Source organism: Sebastes umbrosus, chromosome 4, assembly GCF_015220745.1.
Source record: "Sebastes umbrosus isolate fSebUmb1 chromosome 4, fSebUmb1.pri, whole genome shotgun sequence".
Taxonomy (NCBI): domain Eukaryota; kingdom Metazoa; phylum Chordata; class Actinopteri; order Perciformes; family Sebastidae; genus Sebastes; species Sebastes umbrosus.
The window spans coordinates 12,273,762-12,299,663 of record NC_051272.1 but is presented as its reverse complement, the minus strand read 5'-3'; the positions used below and the strand labels follow the sequence as shown (position 1 = coordinate 12,299,663).

Here is a 25,902-nt window from a genome sequence, read left to right as displayed (position 1 = left end):
CTGTGTAGCAAGCCGTGAGCCTGACATGCAGAGTGAACTCATTCTGTCTCATCTCAGGCTACTAAATTAGATCCATTGCCAATTCATGAAAGGCAGACATCTGACAGCGAGCCTGTCAGATTCCCCCGGATGTACGTCTGTATGCCAGTGAGCCGTCTCACCGCCACGCTGCTCATAAATAGGCCTACATGTAAAGTCAGGCCAGACAAAGTCCTCAAATTGGCCCAATGTCCCTCCAGAGAGATTGTCATGGGTACAAGATAATAGAAAGCAGCTGAAATAGAGCTGATGGGTATTCACAGGAGACACAAGAGGGAGCACTTTAATGGAAATATACACGAAGAATCAGGACCAAGTAGAAAGAGGTTACAGTCACACAGTCACTCACAACCAAAGTGACTTTATTCATGATTTAAAGGAAATGTTTGTAACTTCTTAGAAGTATAAATCACCCGGGTCGGTGTCCCATGCGCGCTCGCATATGCGCGCTCGCGTGTGGCTACGCTGTTCAGACAAGACTCCAACACAAACTACACGGAAGCACCAAAACTGCAAAGTTCTATCCAGTGAAGCCCGTCTTGCAAAACAGTGTTGGCCGCAGTAGAAGGACGCGGGGGAGACCGTAGCTTTGGTCTCCAGGGCAGGAGTCTCTGCTGTATTCTGCTCCTCTGCCTGCCTGCTTGCCTTCACTCAGCTCGCTCCACCTCACGTGCATGCGCGCTCACTACTGCAGAAGAGTTAGTTTAGCTCTGTGAATATCTAGTGAATGTACAGTGAACGTTTATGCAGAAATAAACGTGCAGCTCCTCCAGAACAACAAAGGTTTCCCGTGTTTTGTGAAGTGACGGGGCTCCGCAGCGAGAAACGTTATCGTCTCCGACCGGGTGCCGGTGTCTCCCCTGTTCCCTCCGACCGCGGTCTGGAGGCTGAGGCAGGAAAAAGCCAACACTAGGATCAGCAGTGATTCATGGAGAGACCTTTGTCTGATCAGCTAACATTACTTCCAAGCAGGTGAAATATAGAGTGATATTGTGGTTTTAGCTGACGTGTGTCGCTTCACTGTTTTGAGCAATACTCGTTCATGTCTATGTAGAGCGAGCACAAGAGCGAGCCCGACGCTGACTTTCGTTGACTTAACGGCGTCCGCAGGGAGACACCAGAGCTTTGGTCAGAGACGATAACGTTTCTCGCTGCGGCCTTTCTCGCTGCGGCCTCTGTTGGTCTGGAGGAGCTGCAGCAGTTATTTCTGCACAAACGTCCACTGTACATTCACTAGATATTCTCAGAGCTAAACTAACTCTTCTGCAGTGTGTAGTGAGCGTGCATGCACGTCTAGAGGTGGAGCGAGACAGCGAGAATGCGCGAGTTGTGTGAGTGAAGGCAAGCAGGCAGAGGAGCAGAGACTCCGGCCACACGCAAGCGCGCATATGCGAGCGCTCGCATGGGATCCCGACCCGGTAGATTTATACCTGTAAAAAGTTACAAACAGTCCCTTTAAGTGTTATAAATAATCGTATATCTGCAGAAGTGAAAGATAAAATATGTTTGGAGTAAATATCAAGCAACTAAAAGCACCTACAGTGGCAATAAACTTTAATTTCAGGGGAAAACTACATTTCCCAGAAAGCTCCTCACTCAAGCTGCGCATGCGCAGTAGTATCATAACGACGATGTTCTGTTTTCAGTAGCAACCGTTACTCTGGACTGAATAAAGTCGTTTTAAAAGGTAAGAAATGTTTAAAAAGTAAGCATGTAAATCCTCTAAAATGTTTTTTTATAAAATACGGAGACATATATATCACTCCTGTCATATTTAGAAGAGTGAGCTAGATAGAGCTTTAGTCCTTTTTAGTGAGATAGCTAACGAAGCTAACGAGGCTAACGTGTAGAGGATGTGACGCCAGACTGCGTTTAAATTCTGGCAGCTTTTCTTTCTCACTGGCTAAAGTAATGTTTCATATTCATTCAGACATGTGGCTCAAAACAAGGAAGAATCATGACATGTCTAACTTCAGTTCGGCACATATCCAACACGACAAGCAGCACGTATTTCTTTTAATTTTTTTAACTTAGTTTTTATTGCAGTTTCAGCAACATATACAATCATCATAGAACAGAATAGAAAGCTTTATTGTCATTGTATTAAATACAACGAGACTCACAGTTGCCACTTCTGTCAGTGCTTTAAAACAAATACTTTACAAGACTAAACGAGGCAGATAAAACACAGTTATAATAAGACAAATAAAACAGGTGAAGTAGATGTAATAAATAAATAAATATTTACAGAAGTGTTACATTAGAGGTATAAAATATAAAAATACATGTAATGTAAACAGAGGTAATTGCACTTGTAAAACAGGTAGGGTAGATGTAATAAATAAATAAATGTAAACAAATGTAGTTGCACTTGAGGTGTATATTGCATCAACGATATTGCACAGACAAATGTATTTTTTCACATTCTTTACCACTGTATTTTCATTTTACAGCTGTCTCTTTGTTTTTACACAAAATTACACAACTTAAAACAAGGAGAGAGAAATCACAAAAAAAAAAAAGATTTCATCTTAAACTGTAATCTCAATTGAATTCAGAGAAAAAGGGAGAACACATACTTTAACAATTCAAAGAATTTAAATGAAATAAAGTAAAATAAATAAATAAATAAATGAATTTAAATTAAGAGCGAGAGAACACAAAAAACAAAACAAGACTTCATCTTAAACTGTAATTTCAATTGAATTCAGAGAAAAAGGAAGGACACATACTTAAACAATCCACAGAATTAAAATAAAATAAAGTAAAATTAATTAATTAATTAAAATAAAATAAATGTGGTGAAGGGTCAGGGGTCAGAGTGTGTGAAGAGTGTGTGTTTTATGGGTGTGTGTATGTGCTTAGAGAGATGACCTGGGTCAGGAAGACAAAGATACAAGTATGAACCAGGATATATAAAAATATTCAAATCACCAATCACTGTATTAGTATAATCATGGCAGGGCTCCACCTTTTAATAAATTTGTCTTTTTAGAGTCTTAGAGAAAAGGTCATTTGTTCCATGTGGTAAATTTTCCATACCTTCTCAATCCATAATTGTATGTTGGGGGCTCAGGTTTTAGCCACTTAATTGTGATACATTTAATTGCTGCTGTTAGCAATATTTGTAAGAGATATTTGTTGGCTCTTCCATCAATGCCTTCCGGTATTGCTCCCAGCAGAGCCAAGCAGCACGTATTTCAATGAAATATATATATATATATTTTTCAGAACCAGCTCGCCTCGTATTGCTCCAGTTTTCAAACAAGGCGATGGTGAATCTTTCGCATTTCATTGGTAGATAATATTAAAATGAAATGCTCTTCGTGTATAACTTGTACGCCGAATACACTAAGCTGTCAGTAAAATGTCTTACGTTTTGCTCTGCCGTGTGTCTTTTCTTGTTTAAATCTCCACAGGGATATCAGTTTTAATCTGATAGATATACAAATGGAGTTTGGTGTAACTTTTTCCCCCACAACTACAGAACGCTTTATATTCATTTAAGGCTATATATCAACCCAGTGTCTCGGTCATAAGGTGAATAATATACATTCTGTTTAATGAAGACTCTTTTCATTTTCAGATAAATATGTCCACTCTACTTGATGAGACAGCAGCAGATGTGCCAGTCAGAGACATCACAGTGAACCTGTCCAGACTCGCAGCAGGTTTCTATATATGTTGTTTTATATGTTGTGTTTTCACAGAGATAACTCATTAGAGGGGTTACCCTGGTCCCTTACCATTCTGCCCTCTTTTTTAGAGGGGTAGGGGGACAGGGGATGTCCAGGGGGAGATAAAAAGTCAACAGTAGATGTTGCATAGAAGTGGTGTACATCATCTGAAAGCTGGGAACCTGACGATTAATTTGAGATGCAGCTCAGCACTGTGTGTCAAGTTGTTCTAATCATTAATCAGAAATAAACATGAATTAATTAATTAAAATAAATATTGAAAGTGTATAAGTGTTTAGAACATGATGATAGAAGTATATGATGGTCATTCCCATGATCTATTATGTCTCATATCTTTTGGGTTGATACCATTTGTTAAACAGATTTGGTGCTAAATTTAAAAAAAAATTACCGCTGGAGAATTGATAAAAATTAACAATAATCCCTCGAAAATACCACATTAAGACATCAAGACCTTGAGGAACACCGTAGACAAAGCCATGCTGTGATTTGGGATCAAAAACTTTAGACATTTGGAGATTTCTGCAAGAATTGCATTTTTCTTTGATTAGATTGCATGCACCTATGTTGTGTAAACTGCTGAGAAACCCCCTTATTGTCAATCTAGCTAGGAAAGCCATCCATCCTCTGAATGCTCTAGGTCTCTAGTTTGTGGCTGTAAAGTTTCATGAGGCTGTGATTATCCTAGAGGTCACCACAGGTCAGGAAGTCTCTGAAGAAGATCACATTCCTGCATCTTCCTTATGTTCTTACAACTTTCTGTATTTGCTAATTTGTTATTAACTTTTCCATTTGTCTTGTTCTGTGGTATCTTACCTGCTCACTCTGTGGTCACATGCCTGTTGTGAAAGTATTACAGCTCTGTTTGTTTGTTGCTTGAACGTGTTTTAATCTTAGAAGTGCAGTTTATTTACTCACAGCTGCATGTTTGAAAATGTTAAAAACAACAACAATGAGTGTGTTTTTTTGTCATGGTGACAGATTCATCGCTGTATCAAAATGTTCGGACGCGACAGGACATCTCGCGTGTGTCCAGGGAGGAGCTGGAGGACCGGTTCCTGCGCCTTCATGAGGAGTCCCTGCTCCTCAAACAGCACATCCACAAACAGGACGACAAGATCAAGAAGTGAGACACACACACACACACACACACACACACACACACACACACACACACACATGTTAGACTTGAGACTTTAATTCTCTAGTATGGGTCAAACACAGAATCCTACATTTCCCATAATGCAACAACTTGGTGGGGTTTTTCATTAGATGGCCCAGTTCTTCCAAACCTCCCAACTCTAATTTGTTACACAGGTTGTCTGTTAAAAAGTCTCAAGCCCAAGCTGATGACCCTGATGACATCACTATGACATCATCAGGGTTATTTATATTATACAGCTGTTTTTACAGGTTGTTAATGAACTGATCTCTTTCACCTCCAGACGGCGACACTATAACTTTTCTTTATAATTCTCACCTCTAATCCTCCGTCTCCTCCTCTTCTGCCCTCTTCTGCCCTCTTCCTCCTCTCCTCCTCCTCTTCCTCCTCCAGGCTGGGGACTAAGCTGATGAGGCTGGTGAAGGACCGGGGTCGTATGGAGCAGCTGGCGGTGGGCGGAGGTCAGCCGTTCTCCAGGGTGCGGGACGTGGAGATGGAGGAGATGATGGAGGAGCTCCAGGAGAAAGTCCGGGGGCTGCAATCCGAGAACGAGGGGCTGAAACAGCGCCTCCTCTTGACCAAGCAGCAGCTCATCAACTCTCAGAGCAGGAGGCCGTTGCCGTACGGCCGCGTCCAGTCACGGGTCAACTCAGGGTTAAAGAAGCTGCGAGATGACGCGTCCTCTCCTTCTCCAACACGACCAAAAAGTACGTCACAGATATTTCTATGTGAAGTACAGTAGAGTACCTAGTACATAGCAGTATACTAAAAGATCATAATATACTCAATGTGTTGTATTTGTGTATTTAAATTTACTCTGGTGCTGCTCACAGAAATCCTTTATCTCATGTCGGGTCAGATAAAACCATAGATAGAAACCCTGTTTTATATTTATGGATAGAATAATCACTGTAGTAATGAACTCCCTGGTTCCTGGTTCTGTACCTGGTTCTGTCTCCTGCAGGTACCAGGAGTTCAGAGGGAGGAGGGAGACCTCCGACCGGCCTCTTACCTCGATTTGGACACAGCCTGCTGGAGGAGACAAGGGCCGAGGTCCGCAACCTGTGAGTACTGCACGCCATCGCCAAGCATCTGTCCATCAGACATGAGACATTGAGCAGTTCAGCATTTAGTCAAAGAGTCGAAAGAAAGCAAAAAGACGAAACTCTGGTACTTTTTTGACAACAGCCACTAGATGGCGCTACGGTAGCGCTGACGCCATTTTGGACTGAAAAAAACAGTGAGTCTGTGTCCATGGATGTATAAAGAGACGTCTGTAAATCAGAGGATTTAAATCAACTTCCTAGTAGGAACACTTAAATAGCCCTCATTTAAATCATTAAGTCCTAAAAGTAGTGAAATGAACTAACAGCTGAATCCAGAGTTATTATCCTCGCCATAATGAACGTGCATCAGACCCACGGGACTGCACCGCTCTGCACGCTTATATGACATACCCAGTTCTGCCAGCTTCCTGCTAGCTGTATGCGGCTGTAATAATGGATATATGGGCTGTAATTCATCACTTTTATTATCTTTTAATACAACCATGGGCTGTATGCTGTCAGCCTGTACCGTGGTGGATATCATGTGGTATTAACTTCTCTGTTCCAAAAAAAAATGGCTATCGGCCAGTAGCTAGTAGTGCTAGTAGCATGACATCAACAGAAATGAATGGAGTTGTAGGATATTAACTAACACGCAGGGCAAAAGCACAGGACACAACCTCTTCTACATCCATGGTCTGTGCTCTATTGGACTCCATTTTGGATCCTTGACATGAAAAAGGTTGAGATTGATCTCAGAATCTGTGTGCTGGATTTTTCAAACTTCCATTTATGTCCATTGCTCACTTTATGCTCCTCTGGGAAGCAGCCGGGCAAAAAGTTTACTAAATAAATAAGTAAATAGTTATAATAGTATGAATATTTATAATATTTTATTGTTCAACACTGGATATTTCAGTAGAGACATTAAATACGACAATAGAATAGAAATAATTTAGTTTTACTTTTGTACGGCTCTTTGTAGGCGGACGTTTTACTTGCGTCCGGTAGGCGCTTTCAGCCCTAAATGGCGTAGGAGTCGCCCTCTGCTGGCTATTAGAAAGAATGCAGGTTTAAGACACTTCAGCATTGGCTTCACGTCTCAGACCCGGACGTTGACCACTGTCTTTGACATGCAGAGTTTCTACTCATGCCATCTGACTGGAGACACTATTATATTTTCCATATCTGTAAATAAAGTAAGTTAAAGTGACTAAAGTTAACCAGTTATCATTTTCTGCGCACCAGAGAGAACGTGATCGAGCTCCAGCGGAACCACATGGAGGAGATGGAGGGAGCGTCAGAGCTGCTGAGGGAGGAGCTGAGGAGGAAGGAGGCCGAATATGAGGAGAGACTTCTGCAGGTCCGACAGCAGCAGACCTCCAAACTCAGGTAAAATAGGTGAACTGACCCTTTAACCTCATAATGCTTCACACAAACAAATATCATATTAAATGTTGATCAAACGTGTGGAAATGTTGGTGTATGTTAATGAATCATTTTGGAAGACGTGAGCAGTGTGCGTTGCTGTCATTGTTAGTATTTACCTACAACTATTATACAAACCCAGTTCTGTTAGATTCTGTGGGATATCTTTGTGTTTAACAATCATTGTTTGACAGTGTTTGGACCTCCCCATCTCACCAGACAGAGGATGGAGGTCATACACATGTATCTGCTCTGTAAACAAACATCTCAGGGTTTCACACATGAATGCACACTAACTGTCGTGTGTTGTTGTGTTGTCTCTCAGGTCGCACGTCAGCAGCAACGTGACGATGATCAAACTGCAGAAGCAGCTATCCGACCGGTCCAACGGCGTCACAGAGCTGGAGGGACGATTTCTACAACTACAAGAGGTGAGACAAAGCTTTTACAGCTGAAATCCTGCAGGAATTTTTATCTGTTGCCATCTTGTTTTTTGGCCGTTGCCATCTTGGTTTTTGGTCGTTGTCATTTTGGTTTTTAACAGGAGGAAATAGTGACTCTGTTGGGGACTATTTTCAGTGGCAGAATGTGGTGCTCTAGTGAGTGTTAGTGGCAGCAAGACGGTGTGTTTGTTGATGGTGATGAAGGAACAACAGTGAGGCTCACTGATGCGTTTTAATGAAGAAGAGATATCAGGATACTAAATTTGTCTTAAGTCTTTAAGTCTATCTATCTATCTATCTATCTATCTATCCACCTACTAGTTAGGAGATACATTCATGGGGTTTATTGATGAGAAACATAGAATATCACATTATAGTTGTACTTTAAAATATGTTTTTTTTCCTGATGAGTGAATGTGTGTATTTCAGAGTCAGAGGACGCTGAAGGTCAGTCTTGATGCAGCGATGCTGAAGGTAGACGAGCTGTCGACTCAGCTGAAAGAAGAGAGGATGAAGAGTTTGGACCTGGAGAAACGGCAGCAGAGCTCGACCATATCCAGGATGAAAATGGAGCAGGTGACCTACACAGATTGATATCAGTCACTTTTTACAGTAACGTAATCAACTGTCACTCTGTCAGCAGCAGGTTATTATAGTAAAACTGAAACTAATAAGTAGTGAAAAATATTTTTAGTAAACTGAAACTAAATAAAAATTAAACTAAAAGTGAAACTATATTGCCTGGTTAAAAACAAATGAAAATATAATAAAAATGAATGTAAATTGATTTCAGTTTTTTTTTTAGCTATAATATATCACTTCCGAAAAAAAGTAGACAGCATGAATTTCCATCAACTCTCATGACGTTGAACCACACAAACTGAACGGACTTGACCTTCCAGGAGATGGCACTATGATGCAATGCTTTGCTGAAGTAGCGCGAAGATTAAACATTACACATTAAACATTATGGCCATTCCTACACAGATCTTCATACTTACATCTGAGGTATTATAGCTGGCCCTAACAAAAACAAACTAAAACTAAATATTAGGGATGTCAAAGTTAACACTGTAATAACGTGTTAATGCCACTAATTTCTTTAACGCATCAACGTAACTTGTGATTTTTTAGGTTGTAGTAGGCTCAGTTTTAAAGCTAGAGTCAACCTCAGGACAGACTCATCTCTTCTTCTCTTGTCCTGTGTTGTGTAGCTGCAAGAGAGGATCAATGAGGTGGAGCAGGAGAGAGACTTGCTGAAGGACAACAATGAAAAACTGGTCAACAGGTGAGAAGCCTCCGATTTGTTTACCCGTTTGTTTTTATTGTACAACACAGGCCATTTCAGTAGAGACTTTAAATTTGACAATAGAATAGAAATAATGTAGTTTTACCTTCGTACGGCTCTTTGTAGGTGGACGTTTTACTGGCGTCCGGTAGTCGCTTTCAGTCCAAAATGGCGGAAGCATAGCTCTGCTCCTGGTTGCTGACGTTGCAATGGAAAGAACTATTGACTTTCACGTTCTTTGCTTGTATTGCAAACAGCAAAAATGGCATCCCATAATATGAGTGCAGAGGAAACATTTTACAGTGTTTTGGCTGACTCTGATATTCGATCTGTGATGTCATCATTGTTATGTGTTTGTGTGTTTCAGTGCCTTCGACGTGTCTCGACAGCAGAAGTGGCAGATCCAGGAGCAGCAGCTGAAGCTACAGATCGCCCAGCTGGAGACGGCGCTGAAGGCCGACCTCGTCGACAAAAATGAAATCCTCGACAAGATCAAGGCTGAGAGAAGTGCTGCTTTTAACTACATATTATACAATAACCGAGCAGATTACTAAATATGTTTAATGTGTTGCTGTGCAGGTTGAGAGAGTCCAGAAGAGTGAACAAAACTGACACGATCATTTTCTATTTATTAATAATTTAAAGTGTCTAATCTGGTTAAAATATTCCTCACTGATTTTATTCATTTGTAGAGCTGCTGTCATTTGATTTATTGTCATATGAAGGGATGTTTTTTTGCTAGTGTAAATCAAACTAATATTGGAAAGAAAGCATGAATAATGATAAAGAGATTTAACCCCTGATTTAATCAACGTGATTGTTTTTTCAGATACAAGTGAGAAGCTGTCGGAAGAAAATAAGAAACTTAAGCTCCAGTTTCTGGAACAGAAGCAGCAGCTGGAGGAACTGAATGATCGTCTGAAATTCTACAGCAGGGTCAGATTATTAGATGTTATTATTAATAATAATAATAATAATAATGAGAATAATAAAATGTATCTTCTCGTTCTTCAGAGTCACTGCATCTATAAAGTTGAATGTTGTTTTTGTTAAAGGAGAACGAGTACGACGTGGCCGAACTCACCGAGGCTCTGCTGCTCATTAAGGTTAGTGGAACGTAAAGCTTTTAAAATATAGTGGACCATCATATACTTATATCATAATGTTCTAATCCCTTATACACTTTCACAATTTATTTTAAATAATTAATTTATTCATGTTTATGACTGATGTATGACTAGAACAACTTGACACACATTGCTGAGCTGCACTGCTAATCTTCAGGTTCCCAGCTTTCAGATGATGTACGCCACTTCTATGTGACATCTAATGCTGACCTGCTATCTCCCCCTAAAGACCTCCTGTAACCCCCCTAAAAAATACAAAAACTGGTCCATGTGGGTCTCAGAGGGTTAACAACATTATGATAGAAGTCTATGATGGTCATCCCCATGCTCTATTATATCTCATAAATTGTTGCAGCAATTTTTGGGTTGACACCATTTGTTACACAGATTTGGTGCTAAATTTAACCATTTTTTACCACTGGAGAATTGATAAAAATGATCAATAATCCCTCCAAAGTACCACATTAAGATGCCAAGACCTTGAGGAACACCATAGAAAAAGCCATGCTGTGATTTGGAATCATTGGAAACATTTGGAGATTTCTTCAAGAATTGCATTTTTCAGTGATTGGATGGCGAGCACTTCTGTTGTGTAAACTGCTCAGAAACTCCCTTATTGTCAATCTAGCTAGGAAAGCCATCCATCCTCTGAATGCTCTAGGTCTGTAGTTTGTGGCTGTAAAGATTCATGAGGCTGTGATTATCCTAGAGGTCACCACAGGTCATTTTATACACAGAGGTCAAATTTCAAAAACTGGTCTCACTACAATGAAATGGCTACTATGGGAACAAACATCATCACACATGAATACAGTTGGACTCATTGGATCCACAAGCGTCTCAGCTTTACAGTGATACCCAATTTATGTAATTCAAGACTGTTTAGGGACCCCAGTATGCAGAAATATTCAGATACACCATTTTAGAATAGGAGAGAATAACACATTTATACTGCATTCAAAACACTGAATGTGATTATCATAAAGTGCGCATGTCTGTAAAGGGGAGACCCATAGAACCCATTTTCATTCACATATCTAGAGGTCAGAGGTCAATGGACCCCTTTGAAAATGGCCATGACAGCTAGCCTCCTTCCTGACAAGCTAACATGACATGACTTTTATTTTATGGCCGTGTTCTTTCATGATGAACCTGGCTCACTGCGTCTCCCTCCTGGACCTAAACTTTAAATTTCGTCTCCTCCTCAGAAGCGTAAATCCCAGAGGAGCGGAGATCTAGGCTTCCTGAAGGAGGTGGAGGAGGGAGGCAGCAGCAGCACTGAGAGCGCCGTCCGAGAGCTGCAAGCCGCTCACGCTGAAACCATCCAGGAGCTGGAAAAGACCAGAAACATCCTCAACATGGAAAGCAAGATCAGCAAAGACTACAAGGTGCACACCAACACACTTCATATTATACCTGTCTTTTCTATCCTTCATCATCTTTTTACTTCCTGACAATGACTGATATATTTGACTTCAGGACATCTCTCACTACATACATGCTGAAAATCAAACATTTTTACTGGATTAAATAAGAGATTTTCCAAAGTAAAAATCCCTAGAAGTGTATGATTCAACTTTTTCCCATGGTCTAGTGTTAAAAAAGTTAACAAAAATCATGATTAATCGTAATATCGAATCACAAAACTTAAAAATCGCAATATATATTGAATCGGCACCCAAGCCGAAGTATCGTGACAGTATCAAATCAAGAGATAGGTGAATCGTCACAGCCCTAACACCCTGGGTATGTTGAACTCACTTTGTAGTACAGGCCTCTGTGTGGCCTTGTCAGCAATTTAGGAGCTTTTATTGTTGCTGCTTTGTTCTAAAATATGTGTAAATATGCTATAAGTTCAACACTGTTCACACAATATAGATGTGTAAAACACTCAAACGTCCTCAAAGCTGATAGTCAGCAGTTTAACCTCATAGTCATACTAGTAGTAATTCAGATCCAGAGGATTAAGACCCTGACCCTGTAACCTCTGGTTCAAGTCCTGCTGGGGGCCTCTGTTGTCTCCTCCTTATTTCCTGTCACCTCTCTGTTGAACTTTATCCAGTAAAGTCACAAAAGGTGTCGTAGTTAATCCAAAACAGTGACGCATGTTGAGCTACGCGTGAAGCCGTTGATGTAATCTGATTACAGAGAGTAAATGCTCAGTAGAGTTTGTTGTGAATCTCTCCTCTCGGTGATGAGGTGGAGCTGGAAGCTGTGATGAAGAAGATGGACGTCAACAAAGTGGAGTTTGATCAGAAGCTGGAACGACAGGCCACTCTGCTCGACACCAGGGCCGCCAAAATCAAGAAACTGGAAGGTATTTATTCATTAGGGGTGTAAGAAAATATCGAATATCGGGATATTAGATTTTCTGATACTGTATCGATTCCCAAAACCACTGTATTGATTTTAAATTATTAGTTTACAAGCAAAGATTAACTCAGTCAATACCGGATTTAATTTGCAAAGATATGTGCTCTCTCAAAGTCGTGCTATGATGTTGGATGTTACAGGGACTGTGTAAATGCAAATGCAGATCCCACCATTGTGATTGCATAAAAAAGTATTTTTTTTACTCGGGTTTTATGCATATGATGGTGTGTTCTTTATACTGACAGTTTTCTTAAAATTAGATTAAAAACATCGCAATATAAATCGCCTGTCTTACAGTATCGCAATATATTGAATCATAACCCTTGTATCTTGGTACGGTACAGAGCCCTATTATTCATTATTATATAAATGATATTATCTATTGATCTCACCCAGCAGCTCACGATTAACTCTTTCTGTTTTCCGATTAAATCTTTGCGTTTTTCTCTCCTCAGCTCAGCTCAGAGACGTCGCCTACGGCACCAAAACCTACGTCTTCAAACCAGACGTCACAGATGAAGATGATGCCGATGAGTTTGAGGAAACTCTTCACCTCGAACGTGGAGAGAACCTCCTCGAGCTTCAGATGGTCAGTGCCATGCTGTCTCCGTCCGCCCTGCAGGCTCTGGGTGACGGCGAACCTTCCACCTTCTGTACCTACACCTTCTATTTGTTTGAGCTACACTCCACTCCGGTGGCGACGGGCCAGAGGCCAAGGTACGGCTTCACCTCGAAGTACGTGGTGAGCATGGACGAGCGGTTCCTGGACTACCTCCAACGGTGCTCTGTGAGCGTGGAGCTGCACCAGGCTCTGGGTTTAGACTGGAGGACGCTGGCGACCGGTCAGCTTCGACTGCAGCAACTGTTAGAGCAGGACGGAAAAGTTCATGGCACCGTGCCGCTGGTCGGTGAGTGAGATCACATCAGATTAATGTTGGCAGGAAGTGGTGGAATAAAACACAGTAGAAACTTTAAACAACAACAGAAACTAGCTGATATTTGGAGAATAGATGAGACTAAAATGTCCAGACTTTTAGTCAGCTAAAAAAACAGGATGAGGTGACTAAATATGATAAAAACTAACAAGGACATTTGATACAGGATGAAGACTAAATAAAAATAAAGCCGCAAGCAGCCCTTCTGGGGTTCAAGGCAACACAGACCATTAGAATTTGAAAGCTGCGAGGGGTCTCGACATTTGACACTTTCTGACACCTGCATTAAAGATAACTAACAGGTTTTATGATGATTGGACAGACGATCATTCATTTACCTCCAAATCTGTTGCATTTGTAGCGCGCCCTAGTGATTGATGATTGAATGAAACCTTCAGGGTATGTTTCAGATACTTATGTGGACATATCCTGCTAGTTTCGAGATGATTGGCCCAACGGATGTGGAGTTAGATCTGTTGATGTGCTGAGCCACACTCCTTTAAAGTTTAATGGTCAATATCTTCAGAATGCAATGAGATATCAACAAGCTTGTGTTAACTTTTTATAAGCTTCGCCCAATAATGATCCGCAGAAAATGTGGTGGTTTTTGTGTCAAAAATATGTTTTTCAGGCGGACTTTAGTGGTCCAAGAGGCTTTTTTGTAGAGTGAATGGAGATGGATGTTGCTACCAAGTGTAGTGTAAACAGTGTAGTAGTTATGATGTATGATGTTTTCAAAGATCAAAATTGACCTTTAATTATAGCACGCCCATCAGGCCAGTTGGGGTCATATTTGTTGAGCTGTCATATGTCTACAATGTGCCATCACACGGGAATTTACACAAACATTTCTGAAGTCTAAATCAGCACAAAAACAATAAGGGTTCATGCCCCTGTCCATGCTGATTTTTTTTTTTTTATATTTAAAAAATAACATTTAAATATTTTTTAAATATTATTCAATATTACAATATTATTGATAAAATATTATTAATATTTTAACATATTTTAAATAATATTTTCAAATATAATTTTACATTTATTTTAAAACAATATTTTGAAATTATAATTATTTTCAAATGATACAAAATTATTAATAAAACATTATTAATATTTTAAAATATTCAAATTGTAATTGCAGTTGTTATTAAAACAGGTTGTCATGTCTTTGTCAGGTGTGTGTGATGAGGCTCGGTCCTTCGGCTCCGTGGATTACTGGTTGAGGTTGAGGATCCCGATGACGGAGACCATCCGTCTGTATAAAGAGAAGGTGAAGGCCGCGGGCTACATCAACATCGCTCTGAACCAAGACACTCAGGTACCGGCAGGAACAAGGAAAACTACCGTCTACTACAGCGTGGGTTTTATTTCTGTAGCGCCGGCCGTTAGGGGTGGGCGATATGGCCAAAATCTTCTATCACGGTACTGTAACAGTATATATCCCGATACAGTAATTATTCTAAATTCAATTATGAAATGGTTTAAAAAAAACATACAGTACTTCATCACATTTGATTATTTTCTTCTTCTATTTGGAACAGCTGCCTCACATGAGACTCACACTTGAGTTAAACACAAAAACACACAAAAGACTCAGACTTTGAATATGAACTGGTGATCATGTAAGCAGAGTTCTTCCTCATCTTGAGTTGGTTGGGATCAGGTTGGGATGCCTCCGTCTGCTTTGTATTTACAACTTCACTCCTCTCCTCCATGTCTGCCCAGATCACGTCTGCGGTGGAAATGGTATCGCCAAATCTCTACCGGTAGACACATTTCTACCATTGTACAACGGTGTACTCAAATATTCTCTGAGATTATAAAGTAGTAAATTAACGGGGGAAAAACTTAAATATTGTCTGAGATAAAAAGTTGTAAATTTCTGAGAAAAAACTCACAAATTTACGAGAAAAAAATAGAATTTTCTCTGAGATTATAAAGTCGTATATTTATGAGGAAAAAAATAGACCGTCGTACTGCCCAACCTTACCGGCTATCAGTTCTATCAGTTCTAATAACAGCGTACGATCCAAGGTAAGCAGCAACAAACACCAACAGTCACATGATCAGACACATGAGCTGCCACTTTATTTAGAGGTAAAACTGAAACTCCTCATCACACAGAAGAAGGCAGGTCAAAGTTAAACCCGTCTGGAGGTTTCAACTGTCAGTTTCAGTAATAATTTCAATATTTGTCTTGTTTTTTCTCCCAAATAAGTTTGACTGAGTTTGTTTACAACCTGATCATGGTTCTTGACTCATTGGACTTATTTTTAGCAAAGTTTCTGCGTTTCCCAGATCTTATTTGGTGAGTAGAGTATTATCATAACTGATGGCCACAGCTACAAAAATCAAACCTATGTTGTAATAAACTATTTACTTTAATTCTCTCTTACAGTAACTGAAAGTTTCTGCAGAATGATGTAACCTCAACATAAACCTTTGATTGTTGTCCGTCAGCTGCGACCACCTGGCGGCGGCGGCGGCGGCGGCGGCTGGAATGAGCTGTGTATCACAGTCCAACGCTGCAGAGACCTGAAGAAGTCGAGAAGCTCCCAGCTGCCGAGCCCCTACGTGGTCTACAAGTTCTTTGACTTCCCCGACTACCCGACCGCCACCATCCACAACAGCTTCAACCCCCATCTCAACGAACTCAAGTCCTACCCGGTCCCCATGGACGCAGATCTGGACCAGTACCTGAAGTCTGAGGTCCTTCAGCTCTACGTGTTTGACTACAAGGAGGAGCAGATGGACACGTACATGGGGAAGGCGAGAGTGCCTCTGCTGCCGCTGGCCCAGGACCAGGACCAGGACCAGGGGATCACTGGTGAGGGTCTACTGGGTTTGAGTGACTCTGCCGGGGCTTCAGTGTCCCAGCTGCTCCTCCTAGACTTTTACTTTCCTCAGATTCCTAAAATTGCCACAATTTGATGGTTACAGGTTTTCAAACTTTTGTTGCTTTTCTTGACCTTACTTTACAGTAAATAAAATACAATAGAAGAAAGCTTCTACAGTTCCCTGACTGCTGGCCAACTCTCAGCGTTTCTTTAAGGTCGTCTTTGTACTGCTTCAACCTTTATTTCAACGTTTTGTATGAGGTAATTTCTCTTATTTGTCCCTCAGGTGTGTTTGAGCTGATTAATCCCTCTGGACTCCACGCCGGCCACATTGAAGTGACGCTGAAGTGGAAGTTCTCTTACGTCCCTCCATCAGCCGCCATCGTGACTGTTGAAGAGCCCAAGTTCATCCCAAAGGAGAAAGAAAGCAAGCCGGCAGAAGAGCACAGCGTGGAGGACGAGAAGACAGACAGAGATGTTGATGAGATGCTGCAGGAGGAAGACAAGCATCTTCTTCATCACCCCCCCATCTCACTCCCTGGGGTCTCTGCGTCTAAGGTCAGCAGATGATTTTAATACATCACAAAGATGCTGAGAGGTTCCCAGTCTGAAATACATGTTAATATCTACCTTTTAAAGGTGTGTTTCTATAAACTATTCATTAATCTGAATGTTTTCTTCCCATCAGGCCCCGCTGCCAAAACTCAGACAGAGGACACTATTAAAGGACTTACCGACTGCCAAAAAGGTCACGTTTATAGATACCTCAACTACAGATGACGAGGTGAGAAACATGCATGTCCTGTTCCATGTTTTAGGTGCTGAAAGAGAGATGGACCAGACTGATAATGAGCAGCCGTTTATATAGTCACTGACACCTATTTGACACCTCTTCTGATAACTAGAGAGAAACTACAACCAGAACATTTCAGTCAATACAAAATAATCTGGTGCAAACTTGAAAATGCAAATGTATTTCCACAATAGTGTTTTTTAGTAAAAATTGAAATGAAAATGCAATAATCCAATTTTTCATTTTCACGTACTCGTATGAGCGTTGTATGGCCGTATTAAAATTAAAATAGAAAAAGCTGTTTGACGTTTCATTTTTAATAAAGTTGTACCCCGCTGTACTATGGACAATATTCAAATGTTAATTCAAATTTGAAAATTAAAATGTAATATAAATATTATATAACCTAATTTTCCATTTGTGTAAGCATTTTATTAAATATATATAAAATAAATGATTAAATAAATAACTCGATAAATGAATAGATGTCATTAAATATAGCAAAAAATAATAATAAAAATGAATGTAGCCATTAATTAATTGATAAAATGTGACATCAATTTATATTTCTGTTTTAATTTGCTTATTTTGTTATTTTTTTTAATCTTTGTATCAGTTATTTTATTTATTTACTCTTCTGTTTAATTTGACCTTTTATTAATTTATGTATTTATTTTTTATTAATTTGTTTTACTCATTTATTTTTTATTTTGGTAGGTTTGGCCTCCATAGGGCTGTACAGTGGACAATATTTAAATGTTAATTCAAATTTGAATATTAAAATGCAATATAAACAATGTAACTTAATGTTCCATTTGTGTAAAGATTATTTAAGTCAAGATTTACATCAAAATGCTCTATTTTTCTAACCATTTGAAAATGAAAACGGCATTTGACATTTCATTTCAAAGATTCACCCTGCTGTATATACACATAACACATAAAGCAGAAGAATAATAACGGAGTGTTAATCATAGCTGATTTGTAATAAATCTGTTGTGTGTTTGCAGGTTTCGCCAGCTCCGGCTGCTCACAGCAGCGCAGTGGAAGAGGATGAAGAAGAAGAGTCTCACTTCTCTGAAGGTCAGCTGGTCCCGGCCAGCTCTCAGTCTTACTCCGACGACTCGGACATCTCTGAGGAAATCATGGAAGGTGAGGAAGTATTGATTAACAGACTCTCCAGAGATATTGTATGATATTATTAAGAACAAGACTGACACATGACGGTGGGTTAAATCCTGCTGGGGTTAATAAACCTGAACATAATCCTGTTAAATAATGAATGTTATTGTTTTTGTGTGGACTCCAACAAAGTTTTCTGCTTTTTATTCAAGTCTCTGTTTACACGATATGATCCTTGTTATATTTACACTGAGGAAAGAAAACAAGTGTTTAATCGAGGGTCAAACTCCAACATCAACTCCCCAAACTCACTCTGTGTTAAAGTTTGTGTTTTCTAACAGCATTTCCTGAGCAGAGCAGACATCAATAATGAATGTGGCTGCCAATAATCTTTAGAGCAGCCTTCATAAATGATAACGACGGCCCTCTGAGAGACTCCGCTGGTTACTTAATGTCAGCAAACTGCCTTTAATTTAGGAAAACGATGCCTTCAAAACTGATTTCTTTCTTTAAAGAGACGCGCTCAGAGATGTCAGTCTTCTTCTATATGATGTGTTTTATTCCTCCGTCCAGATGTTGAGGAGGCGCCAGCAGCCAGAGAGGATCAGAGTGAATCGACTCAGTCCGACAGCGACGACTGCATAGTTCATGGGCAGACCGCGGGGAGGAAGGTCAGTGAACGCCTCTGTTTACCTGGATGGAGTCATTGAGCAGAGGAGGAACAGAAGGAAGGCTTGTTGTGTTGTTATCACACAGCTCAGTTGAGGTGTTTTGTTTTTGTTGAGGTTCAGTTCGATTTTATTCTGCGTACAAGCAGAAGGTTGTTTCTGAATCCTGGTCTGAGTAAACACCACCAACCTCCAACTGAAGTCAGTCTGCTGTTGGTACACAGAAGACATGAAGTCAACAACAGAGACGGACTGTAACCCCACTAATTTCTTTAACGCATTAACGTGATTTTTAGGTTGTAGTGGCTCAGTTTTAAAGCTAGTGTGAAGATACTGGTATCATATGAAACTATAAAAACCTAATGAATCCATTGGTACCAACCATGTCATATTAGCTTGTCATGAAGGAGATTAAATAATGCCTCAAACTTATGCTAAATTTTGGTGAGGAAAAACTGTCATGGCCATTTTCAAAGGGGTCCCTTGACCTCTGACCTCGAGTCTCCCCTTTAAAGACATGCCCACTTTATGATAATCACATGCAGTTTGGGGCAAGTCATAGTCACAAGTCACACTGACAGTTGTTGTTGCCTGTTGGACTGCAGTTTGCAATGTTATGATTTGAGCATATTTTTTATGCTAAATGCAGTACCTGTGAGGGTTTCTGGACAATATTTGTCATTGTTTTGTGTTGTTAATTGATTTCCAATAATAAATATATACATACATTTGCATAAAGCAGCATATTTGAGCAGCATAACTTTGACAGCGCTTCTACAGTTGAACAGATCCGATCTTTATGTGCAGCCACACTCGACCATCACAACACAAATACACAGTAATAGAAGAAGTCCATCCTATAATAATGCTGTGAATCTGATGACTGATTGTGTGTGTTTGCTGTCAGCCGTCGGAGCGAGTTCGGGTGGAGGTGGTGTCTCTGAGCTTGAGGCCGGAGTCTCGGGTGTCTCGGGACGTCAGCGTGGTGCGTCTGTTTGTGGAGTACTCTCTGCTGGATCTGCCCACAGAGGAAACCCCCCTGTCCCTCCCCAAACCGCCACAGGGCAAGACCATCAACTACAACTACAGCAAAGGTCAGAGCCTGTACTACTTCTACTATTACTATTACTACTACTACTATTACTACTACTACTACTACTACTACTGTCTGTTACAGTACATGTACTGTGTGTAGCAGCACAGTAACCTTCCTCACACATCAACGTCATATCAGTGCAACAATCATGTAAAACTCCATTTTGTCCTCCTTCCTTTTCTTCCATCTATCCATCCCTCCCTCCTTCCTCCCTCCTTCCTTCCTTATTCCTTTCCTTCCCTCCCTCCTTCCTTCCTTCTCCTTTCCGTCCTTCATTCCTTTCCTCCCTCCTTCCTTCCCTCCTCCCTCCTTTTCTTCCACCCATCCCTCCTTCCTTCCTTCCCTCCTCCCTCCTTTTCTTCCACCCATCCCTCCTTCCTTCCTTCCCTCCTCCCTCCTTTTCTTCCACCCATCCTTCCGTCCTTCCTTCCTTCCCTCCTCCTTTCCTTCCCTCCCTCCTTCCTTCCTCTTCCCCTCCCCTCCCTCATTCCTTCCTTCCTTCCTTTCCTCCCTCCTTTTCTTCCATTCATCCCTTCATCCATCCTTCCTTCCCTCCCTCCTTCCCTCCTTCCTTCCTTCCTCCTCCCCTCCCCTCCCTCATTCCTTCCTTCCTTCCTTTCCTTCCTTTCCTCCATCCTTTTCTTCCATCCATCCCTCCAGCCATCCATCTTTCCTTTCTTCCTTTCCCTCCTTCCTTCCTCCTCCCTCCTTTCCTTCCCTCCCTCCTTCCTTCTTTCCCTCCTTCCGTCCTTCCTTCCTTCCCTCCTCCTTCCTTTTCTGCAGCAGCAGTAGTAGATATTGTTTTCAGGGTCGTGTTGAATCACAGCGCTCGTCGTTTTCTGTGTGTGTTTCCAGATAAATTCAGACTCCGTTGTGTCGCGTTTTTAATGTTTTAATGACGTTTGACCTGTTTGTTGTCCTATAGTCATTCCTGTGGACGCAGAGACCAACGGGGCGAGGCGGCAGCTCCTAAGGGGAGTCCTGCAGGGACGAAACCCTCAGATGGAGAGGTGGGTGGGAGAAAAGTTTGAGGTTTTAGTTGTTGAGACAGAAATGTTCTGGTCAGAGTTAAACTGTCCTCCTTTCCCTCCCTTCCTTAGCTACTTATCAATATCTACTGCATATCAGGGCAGTACTGAATAGTTGGAAGCTTCATTCATAACATTGACATTTGAATTCCAAATCAATAGATAAAGATAAAGATCAGGCTCCACTAATATTATTAGTATCATACTATTAGTAGAATTAGATTCCAGTGGTGGCTGCGTGGGATTGTTTCTGACTCTGTGATCCAAACATTTCCAATAACTCCAGAGCGTTGTAAAGGCCAAAAGTCAACATTTATTGAAGAAAGATAGATGTAATCATTTCCAAAATTCACAACATGTTTTTATCCAACAAAATATCCTGCTTCAGTCCGTATTTGTTGGCATTTAGTCTTTCAAAAACTACATTTTCACTGAGGTAAAAAAAAAACACACACAAATATTTGTCCACTCCCATGTTGATAAGAGTATTAAATACTTGATAAATCTCCCTATAAGGTTCATTTTGAACAGATAAAAAATGTGAGATTAATTTGCGATTTATCGCGATTAAATATTTGAATCATTTGACAGCCCTAGTAATAACATGAATCATACTGACTAATATTAATAATGACTAAATGTGCTGTTGTTGTTGTACAGGATCCGGTTCACGGTGGTGAGCGAGCCTCCGGAGGAAGAGGAACAGGAGAGGGAGTGTGAGGACGTAGGGGTGGCCTTCCTCAGGATCCCCGACATCCTGGAGAGACAACGAGACCTGACCGAGACCAGCTTGATAGGTCCGGTTTAATTCATTTGATAACTTAAAGGTCTTAAAGGTTTTTTTGTCTTTAACATTAGGTCAGATGGTGCTGTGTTGTTGCAGGAAAGTTGGCTTGGTTCCTGACCATTTTTTCTTATGAATATGGAATTTTTCAAAAAGAGTAAATAATGATGTGATATACAGCGTGTACTAACCCAGCACAGGCCGAAGTATGAGAGCACTCTCTCAGCTCAAATAAAACACCACAGACGTCTTCCTGCTGGTAGTCAGTGTCTCTTTGTCTCTGTGTGTCTCCTGCAGTGTTGGACGTGGACGACAGCAGCGAGGTGGTCGGCAGTCTGACTGTGTCTGTGGAGGGACTGGAGGCTCTGCAGGCCATCATGGAGGACCAGCACCAGGACCTGGACCAGGAGAGAACCCCGGTCTCCTCTCTGCTTCCATCAGCATGAGGCAACAACACCAACTCAACATCACCGACACAAAACACTCCAGCAGAGAGAACAATACTACCAGTGTACTAACGCAGATATCATCTGGAGTACTTTATACCTTCAGGACTGACGCAGTACTTCGATAGAGAAACTTTCCTGTCTATCAAACACTTTATTCAGATTTTGCACTGTTGTGTTGTTATTAAGAAGATATTTTACAGATATATTGACATATTTTTAAGCATGAGGGAACTCTGACTGTCACTTTGCTCTGTGAGCACAGAGTTGTTTATTTGCAGGTCAAAATAAATGCGGGTTTAAAACTGTTAAGCTTGGTTGAAAAGTGTAAATGTTTTCGCCGTGTTAGCAGCGTCCACCACTTTGGTCCACATCTCAACAACTATTTTGTACAAATGTTCACGTTCCCCAGAAGATGAATCCTAATGACTTTAATGATCTTCTGAGCTTTTGTCTAGCACCTCATGAGGTTCATATCTGGTTTTGAGTGACAAACATCTCAACAACTGTTGGATTGATGGTTATGAAATGTGGTTCATCATTCATGTTCCCCAGAGGATGAACTGTAATAACTTTGGTGATCCTCTGACTTTTCATCTAGCTCATAAAGCTGCAAGCTGTAAACTATATTCCAACAAGATTTCAGTGTGTAGTTGGGACTTGTTTCACATTGAAATACAGTCATTATGTGTAAACTTGATGCTTAAAAAAAACTTAATCCAAATTTTGCCCACATTTTTTATCCTGTAAATCACCAAATTAATGCTTAATATGAGGTCAAGATTGTAAAGAAGCTGTGGACAAATGAAAAAGTGACTTCCTGTCTCAGTCAAGTTGGCAGGTAAACAGCCACCATGTGGATGTCTAATAACAACTGAATAAAGCCTCCCACGCCAGAGAGGAAGACGAGTCTACTGAGGTACGTTTGATAAAGCAGCTTGAAATGTAAATGATCTTATTTAATATATAACTGAACTCAGAATGTATCATGAAGTAAACTGTGTAAAGGTTTGTTGATATACGGTACACCAATGATCTATTTATAAATGTGAAAATGATTTAAAGTTTGTACACTGCAGTTATTGTGTTTCAGGTCTGTTTATGTGTTTTTTAGGCAGAAGGGATTCGTTAGTGAGCCCACATGTGTTCATGTAATATTGACTAGCTCAGGTGAGCAGCAGGTAGAGGCTCTGGGTTTCTACAGGTGGATGTGATGGTGTCAATGTGTTGCTATAATAGATATTTTGTTGGTTTGTTGTTTATAGGAGAGACCGAGAAAGAAGTCTTACAAGCATGCCTTAAATTTGATATTTCCTGTATGATGTTTTGTATTGTGCTCTAATAAAGAGTGTTTTTTTCTGTATATCTGGAGAACCAAATACATTTTTTACACAAGTTTAGTTTCATACATATGATAAAACTAACTACACAAAGGCATTCATATCAATAAAAGCTCCACATAATTTAATGTTGTATTAATATGAACAAATAACAAAAGTTTCTTGCTGCAGAAAAAGGTCAACTGAGAGACTTTTATAAGACTCTGAATGTTGGACGTCTTCACTCTGAACAGCTGAAGCCTTTAAAGATAAAGTTCAACATCTGCTGAAATCCTGAGAATCAGATGTTCAGATTGATTCAACTATAATGTCTGTATGCTAAAGATGAAGCTACAGCCAACTGCTGGTTATCTGATCTTAGCATAAAGACTGAAAACAAGGGGAAACAGCTGGTTAGCTTAGCTTATCATAAAGACTGGAAACAAGGGGAAATATCTAGTTTAGCTTAGCTTATTTTAGCATAAAGACTGGAAACAAGGGGAAACAGCTGGTTAGTTTAGCATGAAGACTAAGCATAATATTGTAGTTATTATTTTAGGGTTTCATTTGTTGTTATTGTTATTATATATGTGTGCTATTATTGTTTTATCAATTTTAAAAAAGAAAGAAAATCAACAATCATTTAGATTATTGATTATTCATCTCAGTCATTTTACAAGCAAAAATGCCAAATAATCTGTGAGGATTTGATGATTTTCTTTATTTTATAAAATAAGATAAGATATTCCTTTATTAGTCCCGCAGTGGGGAAATTTTCAGTGTACAGCAGCAAAGGGTATAGTGCAAAAAACAAGATGCAAGATACAACACGGTGCAAAAAGTGAAACAAAAAAGAACAATTTAAATAGAGGGAAATATAAAAATAGGAACAATATATACAGTATTGACTATTACCAGACTATTAACAGAATTGTACAAGTGGAAAAATTATATTGCACAGTGAGAATGAATATTGCACAGTATGAATTACACCTGAGTGGTATTGATGTGTACAGTATACAGTATAGGGCAGATCTAAGATCTATCTATATACCTATCTCGGTTAACTGAATCTTTGTTGGCTGTTTGGCTCTGAATAGATAGTTTATTTCTCTTAGGGCAACGGTTCCATCTCTAACGGGTCTTCCTCAGGCCCAATAAAACAACATTTCATAGACTAAATGATTAACCAAGAAAATAATCTGCAGATTAATGGATAATAAAAATAATAATTAGATTTCATCTCTCGTGGATTTTTGAGTGTGGATCCTGAACTCTTTTATTCTATAGGGAATAGAGCTAAATGATTAAGGGCAGCTGTAGAAAAATCATTAACATTGTTGTTATTATTTGTTTTTTTGGTTGTTTTTTTTATTATTATTATTATTAGTGTGTATGCTGCTTGGACTGTTGGTCAGTCACTGTGGGCTTTGAGAAACTAAATGATTAATCAGGAAAATAATCGGCAGATTAGTGGAAAGTGAAATGAATCATTAGTTGTAAAGTGAAGGCTGAATGGCTAACTGTGGTTTCTGTGTCGGGGGAGTTGATGTAAGACTAGTTCTGGTCCTGCTGTAGTCCAGTTCACTTTAGATCACCGTCGGCTCTGGTTCTGTATTCTCATGTTTACTCCTCTAGTGTCCCAGTTTGTCCACAGAGGAGGTTCAGTGGGCATCAGGGTGTCATCTCCAGCTGACACTGACAGCAGCTCTGAGGAAGAGGAGGAGATGAAGATGAGGAGGGGGTGAAGAAGGAGCACTGAACAGAAACATCAAACACACCAACAGGATCCAAACAGCAGCAGGTAAAACTCTGTTTCATTCACTGTATTTACTGTCAGCTTTGAGCAGTTTGTGAAGTTATGAAATGTAGATCAGTCAAATGAACCCCCAACTGTTTTCATAATTATTTCATCGTTGAAGTCATTTTTCTGACTAGAAAGCTCCAATATTTGATGCTTCCAGCTTCTTAAATGTGAGAATTTCCTCTTTTTCTTGGTCTTATATCTCAGTAAAGTGAATAATTCTGGTTTTGGGAAATTTAATGACATCAAATTGTGCTTTAGGATGTTCTAATGAACATGTTTCACTGTTTGCTGATGTTTTATTGACCAAATAAATCCAGAAATGAATTAGCAGACGAACTGATAATGACAATAAATGTTACTTGTTGGAGCCTGAATGATACGAGCTGTCCCTCTCTATTCAGACTTTAATATTTCAGTAAATGCAGTTTGTTCACTTCAAAACTGGAACAAAAGAACCTGAACT

The 25,902-nt window shown here is 40.1% G+C and overlaps 1 protein-coding gene and 1 long non-coding RNA gene across 3 annotated transcripts; one reads left to right on the top strand and one right to left on the bottom strand.

The window, feature by feature from the left end:
- Window positions 1-1,618: 1,618 nt before the first annotated feature.
- Window positions 1,619-23,676, top strand: rpgrip1l (RPGRIP1 like). Of its 2 annotated transcripts, XR_005206650.1 has the most exons (26): window positions 1,619-1,726; window positions 3,626-3,710; window positions 4,719-4,863; window positions 5,293-5,606; window positions 5,864-5,963; window positions 7,194-7,337; window positions 7,699-7,804; window positions 8,246-8,392; window positions 9,031-9,104; window positions 9,472-9,611; window positions 9,934-10,040; window positions 10,160-10,210; window positions 11,440-11,619; window positions 12,431-12,548; window positions 13,060-13,512; window positions 14,715-14,857; window positions 16,000-16,366; window positions 16,663-16,934; window positions 17,065-17,160; window positions 18,180-18,321; window positions 18,865-18,962; window positions 19,867-20,053; window positions 20,981-21,065; window positions 21,744-21,880; window positions 22,165-23,232; window positions 23,579-23,676. XR_005206650.1 is itself a non-coding variant. In XM_037767799.1 (25 exons), exons 2-25 carry the CDS (start codon window positions 3,632-3,634, stop codon window positions 22,311-22,313), a joined length of 3,834 nt encoding a protein of 1,277 aa, XP_037623727.1. In that variant the 5' UTR covers window positions 1,619-1,726; window positions 3,626-3,631; the 3' UTR covers window positions 22,314-23,676. The 2 variants fall into 2 exon arrangements, 1 of the variants encoding a protein (XP_037623727.1); XM_037767799.1 differs by having other exon boundaries at window positions 22,165-23,676.
- Window positions 13,561-24,673, bottom strand: LOC119487137. The gene is made up of 3 exons (XR_005206651.1): window positions 24,464-24,673; window positions 18,379-18,382; window positions 13,561-13,573 (listed from the first exon to the last, which is right to left on the bottom strand). It is a non-coding gene; the product is annotated as an uncharacterized LOC119487137 (long non-coding RNA).
- Window positions 24,674-25,902: the final 1,229 nt, after the last annotated feature.